Below are 14,100 nucleotides of genomic sequence, written 5' to 3'. Positions count from 1 at the left end.
ATAACATGGAGCAAGAAAGGATGAGATTTCAGTCTCGCCCAATCGATGGTGAGTTATGTGTAAAGTGCTTCGGTGGAGCCCTGTGGTGCTGTGCTAGAGCTAAAGCTGTGGCTAAAGGGAACACAGATCCCTTCTAAAGGCCAGTTACATCAAACCCCACTCATTTAAAAGCTCAGACAGTGCAACTGCTGCTACAGCTGGCTCTAGACACTAATTGGGTACAGAGAAGTAAAGGCTGCCCTGCTGTCAAAAGTATCACAAAAACTCTGATTCTGAATTGGATGAAGTTGCTCCATAGGCACTGATCTGAGATCAGTTAAGAGTTTTCTTCCAAAATGGCCAAAGTTAGGATAAGGAAGTGTAGCTGATTGTGTGTTAAACGATCACATACCTCAATGTGAGCTAGCATGATAGCCCCATAACCATCCATTCAGACGACTGCCCTATGGCAGATAATAACTGAGTGATTGGCACTTCATTTGACATCCTATTACCTCCGGAATGCCGCGTCAGGAATATCGCCTTCCTTTACCGTCGCTCCTGGAGGGTCGTTTCCGTCTTTTCTGCTCACCGCCACGAAAATTGAAATATTGTCATCCCATTTTCATATGACTTCTAAAAAGCTAATTATGGATAATGACGATGTTCCATATTTACCATTGGCTTGGAGAGAAAAGGTCCTTCAGAAATCAGGTCAAACTAGGGCTGGAGTTTTCTATATCCTCACTAGGGGCAAATTGGCCCATTTTGGTGCAGCCAGGCTTGAAATGAAGTAGGATGAGGGGTTGATTTTACTAAGAGGAAATACATCGCCCTCTCGTTCTTTCCCATTATTTATCTCTCTCTCTTTCTCGGTCTCTCTTTCTTTGAACTCTGTGCCTGCGTCTCTCTCTTCTTCTTCTTCTCTCTCTCGTTCGTGCAGCTAACTGAGGAGGCTGCAATTGAATCATGCAAAATGAAGATGCAGCACATCATGACAGTTGTTTGTGCTTTTTATATCAGATTGGTGCAGTAAGGACTCTCCTCTCTTCAGATAACCGAAGAGGGGAAATTGGCATGTTTACCACGTCGGATGTATCTGTCCGTGTCAGTGTACAGAATGTGCCGTGGGAAATATCTAATGACCCAGAGTTTTTCCTGCTCGTGCTTGTGTTCGGGAATAACTCCCAACCCCTCAGTAATAGAATACAACGTGTTGTGGATGTTGTGCCTGTTCTTCACCACCACCTCTATACTTGCTGGCTAAAGTGCATAGCCTTTCCACAAATCTTCGTTCCTCACCCTGTTCCCCAGTTGTGTGTCTACAGGGGATTCTAGAGGACTTACCTCAGCCCAGTCCCCTGTATAATCACCCTCTCTCTCACCAATCAATATATAGTCATTATGACTCGTGTTTGTACACTGCTCTGTCAGCAGCCGAGCTCTCTGTGTGTGTGTGTGTGTTCTCTCTGTGGCCCCTTTCACAACCAAAGGAGAAGCTTATTCGTCATGATTTAAGGGACATTTTAGTGAAACAACTGGACTTGCTGACGTGTAAAACGGCGCTCAGCCAAAGTGGAGACAGAAGCAGAAGCAGGATCATTATAGATGGAGGAACGCTGATCTCAGTCAGAACAGTCTCCCTCTCTCTCGGTCTCAGTGTCAGCTGTCAGCGGAGAGAGAGAAGAGGGCTGTGTGTGGAGGAGGAGTGTTGGAGGGGTGAGAGAGAGCGTGGAAGAGAGAGGGAGAATCACATGCCCATAGGCCCGACTGGAACCCGTGGACGTCGGTTCAGGAAGCGCTCCGCACCTCTCTGATTCAGAGGGTTGGGTCACATGCAGAAGACACATTTTAGTTGAATGCTTTCCCCTTTCCCTTCTCTTTCCCTCTGTCTCCACCATCCTCTTTCTTTCCTCCCTCCCCCTCTTTCTCCCGCCCTCTCTGTTACTCTAGGAACCAGGCAGACAGTTTATCCCTTCACTCCGTCTGACAGAGGAGGCGGAGAAGGTATTCCCTCTTTCCTCTCCTCTCTTTGACTCATCTAGCGCTCCTCTCGTCCTCCTCTGGCTGGAGTTAATGGCTTTAGCATCTCCCTTATCTCAGACACACTGTCATGGCTCAGAGCTGGGATTTACTAGATGTTTGGAGCTGTGTGAGAAACACACACACACACTTGAGAACAGTGAGATACACACATGCATCCGCACACACACACACACCCACACACATAAATATACACGCATGCACGGCTGCACACACACACACACACACACACACACACACACACACACACACACACACACACACACACACACACACACACACACACACACACACACACACACACACACACACACACACACACACACACACACACACACACACACGACGTAAACCAGAACCAATTAGCAGCATGTCATTTCACTGATTTGTTCCACAACATCCAGTTTCATCACACCCTCCATCAGGGGAGGGAAGACAGCAGAGCAGCAATCAGACACTCAAACCATCCATGTAATTATCTAATCATCTGCTCCAGCATCCGCCTGTTTGTCCGTATAGGGCCTGCATGTATGTGTGTGTGAGAGAGAGGGAGAACATGCGATACACATGCGCAAGTCTGGCTGTGATACATGTATATACATTAAAGCCCAATATACCACAGTGCTGTCACAGTCAGACTTTCATGGCCACTCCCCCCCCCCCCCTCCCCCTCTGCCTGACCCTGTCCTCTAGTCAGCCGAGGGGACGATATGACAGCCTGCTGACAGGCCTGATGGGAGCACCCCTCCCCCCTGCTGCTGCTCACACAAGCACAGACACAGACATGGTAGCTCACAGTCACACACACACTCTCTCTCTCTCTCATACACACACGCACACCCATGGCTCATCTCATCACCCTGAGCTGCTGCCACTGCGCAGGAGACCCTTCACCCTGCACAGACGCTTAGCCAGCTGACAACCTCACACACACAGCTGGATACACACACACACACACACACACATATCCCTTTCTTCTTTGAGTACAGAGGAAGAGGAGAATAGGCTGCTTTGAGAGAGAGAGAGAGAGAGAGAGAGAGAGAGAGAGAGAGAGAGAGAGAGAGAGAGAGAGCAACCCCCATCTTAATTCCCATAATGTAGATATTATCCAAGGTTTTACAAGTACTGAGAGATGTTTGACCTCTGTAGACATGGGGGACCTTGGATTCTCACAGAATAATGATCAGCATCATAGCACTTCTCCATATTACCCCTATTTGTATCCACCAAAGCCGAACTCACTCCCGTCTTCACATAGGCCTACTATGTGGTCCCAGTGTGCATTCATAGGGGCTTGCTGATTGGACGCCAGCCCAGAGAAAAGGAGGACGCTGGGCGATTGGGCGCCTCTGTGCCCCTGAGTGTCATTGGACATGTGTCCTGGCCCTCTGCCATTTCATTTTAAACGAGTGTGTTTGTGTCCCTCGCTTGTCGTAACTCAAACCACATGTCCACTCTACACAAACAACCCTGGCAATGCCAGTCGCTCACTGTGCCATCCTGGAATCATAATTGGTGTTAGTAAGGGGGTAAGGGGTGATAAATGACTCTCTTGTTTCCTCTCTTGCATGATTCTGACAACGTTAGTCACGCAGCAGTGGCGTTGACGGGCTGAACGGCTGCCAAGAAACGAGGGAATAAAACAAGAAAAAAAGCTAGCCTTTCTGAATGAAGAACAAGTATTAAAGACTGTTGCTCTGTTTTGTGCTAACTGGCTGTTACGTACGCCTCTTGGAGGGGGGAACGCAACAGCCTGCTACAACTCAGCTCCCCGTGGAGTGAAATAAGGTATGTGATTGTAGGTGCGGGTAAGGATGACATTGATTCTCCCTTCACACTGTAAGGTGGGGAAAAGGGGCTGGACGGAACCAAAGCAAAGAAAGTTAAAGTTAAAGTTCCCCCTCCTACCTTACCTGCCTACCCACTGGTTACCTATTCTTAGCACCACCTGGCGCTAACCAAAATATAGGGGGTGGCCCGCCCAGGTCTTACCTAGTGTGCATAGACAGAGTAAATACTACGGGTATATGTATGCCCGCAGGCCTCTTGCTTAAACACTCCCAAGGTGCCCCCCCCCCCCCCCCCCGGGAACAAATGAAACAGAATAATTCACCAAACTCAGTGAACAATTTGAATAAACCAAAAACACTAGGTACTATGCTGTACACATACCTCTACAGGAGCGGCTACAAAACACTAGGTACTATGGTACTATGGTATACACATACCTCTACAGCAGCGGCTGCGAAACACTTTCAACATATTTACCAGACCAACAACCAAACACAGGACACACTAAGAAGCTCTGTCCCCTGGGGAAGGAACACTGGCTTTTCAAGCTGCAGAATGAGTTGGTGTTTGAAGATCCAGCTGTTTCCCCTGACAAGAGGGCGGGGTCAGAGCTCCAATCAGCAATGAGGCTGACCAATCAGCTGCTTGGAATCTAGGAAACCATCCTGAAATACACATACAAACCCACAACACAGAAACTGGGGAACGTGACACTGGCTCCAAGTGATGGCTAACAACGTTGACTGGATTGCATTGGTTTTGAGGGCAGTTAGTGTTAGCGTGATTAGCGCAACGGCGGCCATTTTGTCTCCGTCACACGTCTCCAGTTTCCTCCCGGGCAGGTGGTTACGGATGGGAAATATCGGAGACAGATAGCCATCTTAAGTCCTGCAGAGCGTAATGAGAAAGGATCACAGCTCTGTAGCCGACAGGAGCCTTTTCTCAATGCATCGTGGATGTGTCATATTATGATATTCATATTATGATATATGATATTCATCATTAACAGTTCAGGTTTGACTGATAATGCAGACAACATGAAATGGAATCAGAATGTCATGCAGGATTGATTCGATTCCTAAATCATCTAGTTTGATTGAGGCCTGCCGCCCTCACACGCTGTCTGCTCTGCTTCCTGTAAATATCCCAGTATGTCTCCCAAATGGCACCCTATTCCCTTTTTAGTGCACTACTTTTGACCCGGGCCCATAGGCCTCTGGTCAAAAGTAGTGCACAGTATGGTATCATGACACAAGGTGAGACTCAGATGCAGACACAGGAGGCAGATGGTTGGAGTCTTACAATGTTTATTAATCCAAAAGGAGTAGGCAAGAGAATGGTCGTGGACAGGTAAAAGGTCAAAACCAGATCAGAGTCCAGGAGGTACAGAGTGGCAGACAGGTCGTGGTCAAGGCAGGCAGAATGGTCAGGCAGGCGGGTACAGAGTCCAGAACAGGCAAGGGTCAAAACCGGGAGGACTAGAAAAAGGAGAATAGCAAAGGCAGGAGTACGGGGTAAAACACTGGTTGACTTGGAACATACAAGATGTACTGGCACAGAGAGACAGGAAACACAGGGATAAATACACTGGGGAAAATCAGCGACACCTGGAGGGCGTGGAGACAATCACAAGAACAGGTGAAACAGATCCAGGCGTGACATATGGGGTACAATATGGGATGCACACCCTCTATTTCCTATGCCACTTACTTAGCGTCTGATGTGCTGCAATGTTTCCAACTATTATTTTCATTTCGAGGCAATACAACTCAAAGGGAGGGGCATACACCTTCATGGTGACGTCTGAAGACAGTCAAAGTGAAATGTTTTCCGCGATGTTTTGTCTTTTATTGCCTCAAAAGAACAGGTGCAGATGCTTAGTAACTCAGACCGTAGCCATCCTTTATACATATTTCCTATTTTTCCAATAAAAACTGACGTAGGCTACAATATTATATGGAGTTATGAAGGACAGCTGTTCTCAAACCAGTCTGGAGGATAGAGTTCGCCTTTACACTCACACAACAAAACAAACAGAAGTTCCACTCTACTGCACAGATGTATGACACACACACACACACATACACTGTACACACACACTGTTGTTAGGTTCTAAATGAACCTAGTAAAACTCACTGATAATTAGTAAAGCTTAAACCAAGTTTATTCGCCCGTTGGGTCAATACAGCTGCATTAGTCAAAAACATATTCACAGAAGCACTGATATTTAACCCTTTCACAGGTACCATCACACAGGTGTGATTGTTCTACAGTGGTCCCTGAAGCGTATGATCACACCCGTGTTATTACAACGCTTATTTAGACAGCTTGTTTAGAACGGCCAGTTTCGAATGACTCAACAATCAGCATTTGAGCTGGTCACACTTTTTCCAGAAACTATTAACACAAACGCAGTCCTTGCAAAGTTATGTCCAGAATGTGAGCAGTTTATTTTTGGATGCAATGTTCAGATATTCACAGAAGTATCTATTGCATAACACAATCATCCAAAGTTGTGGCCTACATCCGAAAAATGTAGGCTACAATTGTCCAAGCAACACAAACGGTCATATGTTTATAACTCTCGGCTGACATAAACTACAATAGGAATTAGCTAATAGCAATTACTATGTATAATTAATCACATCACGGGTGAGCTCACCATTGATCTAAATAATTGAGTAAAACACTTTCTAGAAATTGAAAGTACTCCGATGATTAGTTTCAGCGCACCACCATGCTTTTTTTCTGTTTATTGGTCTGTTTATAGTATGCATGTTGAAGGGGTGTGTCGTCTACCATCGTTCGCATCCTACCGTTCACTTCCTGGAGTTCTCAAAAAAATTGTGAACCCTTACTCATCTCATTTTGTTATAGCATCTTTGGTCCGACAGACGATTACGTGAAACTCAGAATGCATTGTATGTCAACAAACATGGCTCCACACATAGCTGGAATTAGCTTAGCTCATCATAATCAGTACAACCTTCAAAAAAGTATTTTACACACATAATATGTGCCCATTACAATCTATGCAAGAATCGGAATGCATGATTTATCACCGGTACTTGAAAACATGAGAATAAAATGTAAATATATCAGTAATTACCAAAACAAAATATTTTATGATAGTGATTTATTGATACAAATGGCGTGTGCCGGTAGTCAATTACGTAACCTCTCACTCCCACTCTGAGCCATTCAGTGTTGTTGTTTATGTATGTAGCTAGTGAGATAAGCTGTAGCATTAGCAATGTCTTTCAAAAGGAGACAACTCACAAATGCGGAAATTCTGGAGATTTCTTAAAATTCTGACAATGAGTCTGAGTAAGAAAGTCAGGAATCAGATTCTGACAGTGACAGTGAGGAGCTGCCCCCCAGCCATTGGGAACCCTGAATCTAAGGACCCCTTGTCCACTGACAAAGTCCCAGTTCCCTTTGAAGATGCTGGTGATGATGGAGACAGACTGACAGTGGATGAGGTACAGGAGTTCTGTGGTAGCTGGAAGGATGCCAGCCATTTCACCCCTCCTGGCCCTGCTGTTTGCTTTGATGAGTCCCAGTCTGGAGTGCAACCCCCCTTGCCATTTCCATCTGAGGCAGAGTGCTTCAAATTGTAACTGACAGAGGAGCTGGTGGGAGACATATTAGAGACCAATTGCTAAGCCTTGGAGCTAAAGGAGAAGAGAGAGCCAGGAGTGGTGAGGACAACCACAATTAGTGAAATGTATACCTTCCTGGTGACAGTCCTTCTCATGGGGATAGTAAATAATAACTCCCTAAGAGAATACTGGAGCACAGATCCTGTGTTTGCAACTCCCTTCTTTGCCACCCTCTTTTCCCAAGACTGCTTTCTAGTTCTGCTGTGATGACTGCATTTCGTCAACAATGCTACTGCCATCCTAAATGACCCGTTATACAAACTAAGAAATGTTCTTACCAGTCTAACAATAGCATTTGGTTGAGTCTTTGTGCCATACAAAGACCAATGCATTGATGAGTGAGGGGCTCGGGGTGTCCGGGTCCGTGGTGATGACCATGCTGTCTCGTCATCTCAGCAAGGGACACACTTTGTATGTGGACAGCAGTCCCACACTCTTCCAGCATCTGCTCTCCAACAACACAGGGGCTTGTGGCATAGTCAGGTCAAACAGGAAGGGGATGCCGGCATTCAGATGCAGAGAGGGGAGGCAGAATTCAAGGAGCACGGTCAACAGCTGGCAGTAAAGTGGCATGACAAACGAGACATTCATGTCCTCGCCACTGTCCATACAGCAACCATGTCGGCCACGGGGAAGGTGGACCACCTGACAGAAGAGAGAAAAATCAAACCAGACTGCATGCTTGACTATAACCTCAAAATGGGGGCAGTGGATGACAGTGGTCCCGTGTGGCTCAGTTGGTAGAGCATGGCGCTTGCAACGCCAGGGTTGTGGGTTCATTTCCCACGGGGGGACCAGGGTTCAATTCCCACGGGGGGACCAGGGCTAATATGTATGAACTTTCCAATTTGTAAGTCGCTCTGGATAAGAGCATCTGCTAAATGACTTAAATGTAAATGGATGAGGCGGACTTTGTGGAATGCACTCGGAAAACGACCAAGTGGTATAAGAAGATATTTTTCCATCTGATCAACACAGCCCTCAATGGCCACATAGTTCACCACCAACTAACAGGTGAGATGATTACTGAACAAGGGATTTTTTGTAATTGGATGTACAGTTCACATGCAAATCACATACAGAAACTATTAACGTAATAAGGCACTTTGATAGAAACGCAGCCTGGATTTTAACCAGGGTGTCTGTAGTGACTGAGATGCTGTGCCTTAGACCGCTTGGGAGTCGTAAGGCCAGGGTAGCTTCAAAATACAATGCAAGCTAATACTTCTGATGCAATCAGCATTGTTTTACAGAGCTAATAGAAGAATGTAGCTAGCTACCCAAGCATTGAGTATAACACCATAAAGGTTATGAAATGAGTAACGTTACCTCGCGTGTACGCGGTTATAAGGAATATACACAAAAATATTATGCTACAGTAGAAACGACATAACACGACATGCATAAACTATTTTAACTTAATAAGGCACTTACTTTGATAGAAACGCACACATTTCCAAAGTTGTTATTGGCAACGAAAACAACTATGACTGCGATGCAGGCAACAGACGGAAAATGTGAACGTGTGTGTGCAGGACAGGAGCTGAGCAAATGTCTGCAGACTTGAACTGCACTAACAACTGGGAAGTGGTTGGGGAATTTTCTCCGGGTCAGAAATGTCCGAAAAATGAAAAGTAAAAATGACTACTTTTATGTGAATGAATGAGCCGGAGCACACCTCAATTCAAACTGTTCTTAGAAAATAAAAAACTTGTTCGAAAATCATTTGAAATTGACAAATTGAAAACAGCCTATAATTAAAAACAGGCTGCGTGCCTTGGTTTGTGGGCGGCGCGGATTAAATGTACTGATGCGTAACAATCACATTCTGGAATGGAGAAAACATTCTGAGAGTTAGAGATATTTGGAATATAAAGTTGAACTCGTTCTCCTATGCGGAGTCTCCTCCTCTACATCTGAACAGCCAGTGCATCTCTGTTGCTAGACAGAACCTTAGTGATATCTGTTCTTCCTCACTTCATCTGACCTGACCTCTGCCCCAAAGTGCTCGCTCCTCCCCAACTCACGGCTGTCATGGTGACTGGTACCAGACTGTGTCTTTCCTCCTCCCATATGATCCCTGATGGCTAACGATAACATATCCTGACAGGATGGAAACGTTATATACTCCCCTCTCTCCCTCAGTGACATGAATACGTATATTTCATGATTTCATGTCAAGAAATCAGAACCAAACACTGTAAACACACAGCCTACCCCCACACACCACACAGTGTGTTCAACAAAGTGTACCCCACTACATACAGATGCTCCTATTGGACTCAGTACCACCAGCCTTATGTAATGTATCATTAAAGCTTAAAGCTTATGCTCTTTCATGTCTTAATACTTTACAGTAAAAGCCTCCGCTAGAGATCGTCTTCCATTAGGCTCATACTCTGACAAAATGTAGATGTATTTGTATACATACAGTACATGCAGTACTGCAGGAATGTTGTGTTTAACTGTCAGGTAGAGTAAAGAACAGTACTTTCGTTTTTCTTTGCTTGTTATGTGAAATAGGCTACACGGGAGTGTGAGCGATGTGAAGGACAGAGAGAGTTGGCGGATACGTTGGTTGGATGGGGAGGGGGATTCTTGATGGGTGAAGGGCTCAATCCCGCCATTCAGGGCCGGACGGACGAGTGTGGGTGAAGAGGTGGAGGAGGGAGACAGTGGCAGCTCATCTTGTCTACGTTGAAACCTCGTTCAGAAATCCCATCAAATTGCAGAGGCATACGCACGCACGCACAGAGACGTCAGCCACCCTTATCTCCTCTCACTCTCAAGGATGAGAGTCAGACAGAGACGTACAGTACTAGACTCACACCCTCTCCTCTTTCTAACAAGAGCTCTCAGAACTGGATCTACTGCATAACAGGGCCTGGAGATAGTAGGTTATAGACATCATCATCCTGTCTCACTCCAAACAAATGACCCTCTCATCGCAGCACATGACCTGCTGTAAGGGCTGTGCATTGCGTGAGAGGCTTGTTAAAGGCTTCAGTGTTTATAGTATATTCAACAGTGGTGTCCTTGAGTCTGTAGGGAAATAGATGAGCTAGCCAGAGGAACATGTTGTGTCTGTATTGTGTGTGTGTTTCGGTAATAAATGTGTGTGTGTGTGTGTAGCGTTTGCTGTCTGAGCTCCAAAACACACATGCATGGAGACACACTCTTCCTCTTCCTCATTATAGCGTTGGGATTGTTGCTTCAAATGAGTGTGTGTTTTATTTGCTCGTATTACAGTATGCGGTCACTCATATCAACTTCCTTTTCCAAATGCACTTATTGTAAGTCCCTCGGGATAAGAGGGTCGGCTCAATCAAATCTAGCGTGTTCTGTAGAGAGAGGAAATTGACTGTAGCCCACCTCCACCACCATGTCCATTAGCCTTGTCTCCATCTGTCACGATGGGCCAACACACACACACACACACACACACACATAGCCCCTCAGATCTCTCACCCAGACCACTCACAGGTCAGCTGTCCAATAGGGACTCGGTCGACACGGTAACTCCGAGGTTTTAGCCAATCGATGTGAAAGAAAATGGAGTCAAGTGACGGGAGTGAAAGCAGACACAGCCCTGTGGTCTCTACTCCTTCACTTCTAGTAGGAGGAAATGGATACGGTGTAAGTTGATGAGGGAAAGACATGAGAAACATAGGAGAATCCTTCCGCCCAGTGGGGTATAGCAGAAATCAGTGAAGGCAAGGGTTTTGGGTTGCGGTAGATTCCTTTTATTTTTAAATGGTAAGGAGTTTGGAATGTTGTGGGGGAATCAATGGTAGGATCACTGTACCGTGGAGAGAGCAATGTGTGTGAGAGACACACACACACAGAAGTAGACCGCACACACACTGACACACAGAAGTAGACCGCACACACACACACTGACACACAGAAGTAGACCGCACACACACACACAGAAGTAGACCGCACACACACACACAGAAGTAGACCGCACACACACACAGAAGTAGACCGCACACACACACAGAAGTAGACCGCACACACACACACAGAAGTAGACCGCACACACACACACACACACAGAAGTAGACCGCACACACACACACACAGAAGTAGACCGCACACACACACACACAGAAGTAGACCGCACACACACACACAGAAGTAGACCGCACACACACACAGAAGTAGACCGCACACACACACACACACTGACACACAGAAGTAGACCGCACACACACTGACACACAGAAGTAGACCGCACACACACACAGAAGTAGACCGCACACACACACAGAAGTAGACCGCACACACACACAGAAGTAGACCGCAGACACACACACTGACACACAGAAGTAGACCGCACACACACACAGAAGTAGACCGCACACACACACAGAAGTAGACCGCACACACACACAGAAGTAGACCGCACACACACACAGAAGTAGACCGCACACACACTGACACACAGAAGTAGACCGCACACACACTGACACACAGAAGTAGACCGCACACACACACAGAAGTAGACCGCACACACACACACAGAAGTAGACCGCACACACACTGACACACAGAAGTAGACCGCACACACACTGACACACAGAAGTAGACCGCACACACACTGACACACAGAAGTAGAAGTAGACCGCACACACACAGAAGTAGACTGCACACACACACTGACACACAGAAGTAGACCACACACACACACACATCCTCACACATCTCACAGGCTCCAACTATCACTCACTCTTCCTTAATAATGCAAAAACTAAACCACCCACTGGCAGGGTCTCTCTGCATCTCCCCCACTCTGACATACACTCCTCTTTCGTCCTCTCCCTCCCTCGCTCCTATCATCTCTGAAACGGACACATGTCTCCCTCTCTGACACACACTCCTTTCATCCTCTCATCTCTGAAACGGACACATGTCTCCGCGGTCGGTGCCCCTTTGACCGTTTCATGTGTAGATCTCCCTCTTTTAGGGATGCTGTTGCCCGCTCACTGTTCTGGCCATCTGCTATTCATACAGTTTGGATCACACTACTGAGCGGTGCTTCCCCCTCATCATCAACGCAGCGCTGTCGTTGGATCTAGCTGATTGATTGAGGTTTCATTGTGTTTCTAACGCTCCGGGGCTTGGAAGCGGCTTCAACGTTTCTCTTCGTCATCGTACCATAATGAGTTGGTGGTTTATTCAAAGTGACTTACAGTGAATGCAGTACAGGACCGAAGGTGTTTGACCTGACCAGGATCGACTTTTGACCCTACATTCCAGGGCACGGTGTTTCCTGGTCAGGGTTTTGGTGACCTGGTCAGGGTCATGTGGTCAGCGAAAACTCCTGGTCCTAAGTATACAACAGGTCCCCAGGCATCAAGCAGCGTAGCAGGTGGACTTGTGGTTAAAGCTGGTTCCAATACCTGAGCTGACAAGGTAGAAAATGGGTCGATGTGCCCTTGAGCAAGCCACTTCACCCTAATTTTCTCCAGGGGCGCCGTACGACTATGGCTGACCCTGTAAATCAATACTTTTCACTGCACCGATCATGTGTATGTGACAATAACACATTTAAATTTCATAACCTTCTCCAGCCAACTGAGCCATGGAAACCAGAGTTAATATAACCTCTGCTCTGTCTGTGTGCTGTGTGTTTGAACCATACAGTAGTTAATATAACCTCTGCTCTGTGTGGTTGAACCATACAGTAGTTAATATAACCTCTGCTCTGTGTGGTTGAACCGTACAGTAGTTAATATAACCTCTGCTCTGTGTGGTTGAACCGTACAGTAGTTAATATAACCTCTGCTCTGTGTGGTTGAACCGTACAGTAGTTAATATAACCTCTGCTCTGTGTGTTTCTGTCTCATAGATTTCTCGGGGTGCCCCCAGGCAGAGGGAGCTGCCCCTTGACAGGACCTCTACCCTTTGACCTCATCTACACAGACTACCACGGCATGCAGCAGATGAAGCAGCACATGGGGCTTTCGCTCAAGAGACACAAGTATGTGTGTAGTGTGTGTGTGTGTGTGTGTGCATGTGCGCGTACGTGCCAGTGTGTATAATATACATGTGTCAGTGTGTTATCATAGCTTAGGTTTATTGCCTGTGTTTATGAGTCCATTATGGCTGCTTAATAGATGCTACTGACGTGTCTTTCTGCTCGTAACTCAGTTAGTTAATCCCCTATAGGTCAGTAAAACATCCCTGACAGTCTCCGGCCAGACTGTCAGTCCTGTCTAATCCTATGATGGAAGGGGAGGGGGAGGCATCAATACAAAAGGACAGTACCACAGCAGTAACAATGCACACTCTCTCCATCCACTGAGAATTACATGACAGGTCTTCCTTTTGAAGTCCATACACGCATAAATGCATTCAGAGAAACACAAACATAGACAACAAAAAACACATACAGTTGAAGTCAGAAGTTTACATACACTTAAGTTGGAGTCATTAAAACTTGTTTTTCAACCACTCCACACATTTCTTGTAAACAAACTATAGTTTTGGAAAGTGCATGACACAAGTCATTTTTTCCAACAATTGTTTACAGAGAGATTATTTCACTTATACTTCACTGTATCACAATTCCAGTGGGTCAGAAGTTTACATACACTAAGTTGACTGTGCCTTTAAACAG

At 46.1% G+C, this 14,100-nt stretch overlaps 1 protein-coding gene across 1 annotated transcript in view; it reads left to right on the top strand.

Annotated features, from left to right (window-relative positions):
- LOC129835121 (alpha-1,6-mannosylglycoprotein 6-beta-N-acetylglucosaminyltransferase B-like) overlaps positions 1 to 14,100 on the top strand; it is a 143,270-nt gene that overhangs the window by 91,665 nt on the left and 37,505 nt on the right. Inside the window, exon 5 of the mRNA XM_055900518.1 lies at positions 13,330 to 13,461. Within this exon, the coding sequence (XP_055756493.1) occupies positions 13,330 to 13,461 (132 nt within the window). The remainder of the gene's footprint in view (positions 1 to 13,329; positions 13,462 to 14,100) is intronic.

Source organism: Salvelinus fontinalis, chromosome 3 (assembly GCF_029448725.1).
Source record: "Salvelinus fontinalis isolate EN_2023a chromosome 3, ASM2944872v1, whole genome shotgun sequence".
In the NCBI taxonomy this organism is placed as follows: domain Eukaryota; kingdom Metazoa; phylum Chordata; class Actinopteri; order Salmoniformes; family Salmonidae; genus Salvelinus; species Salvelinus fontinalis.
The sequence above is the reverse complement of the archived record's forward strand: the minus strand, read 5'-3'. Positions and strand labels throughout refer to the sequence as shown.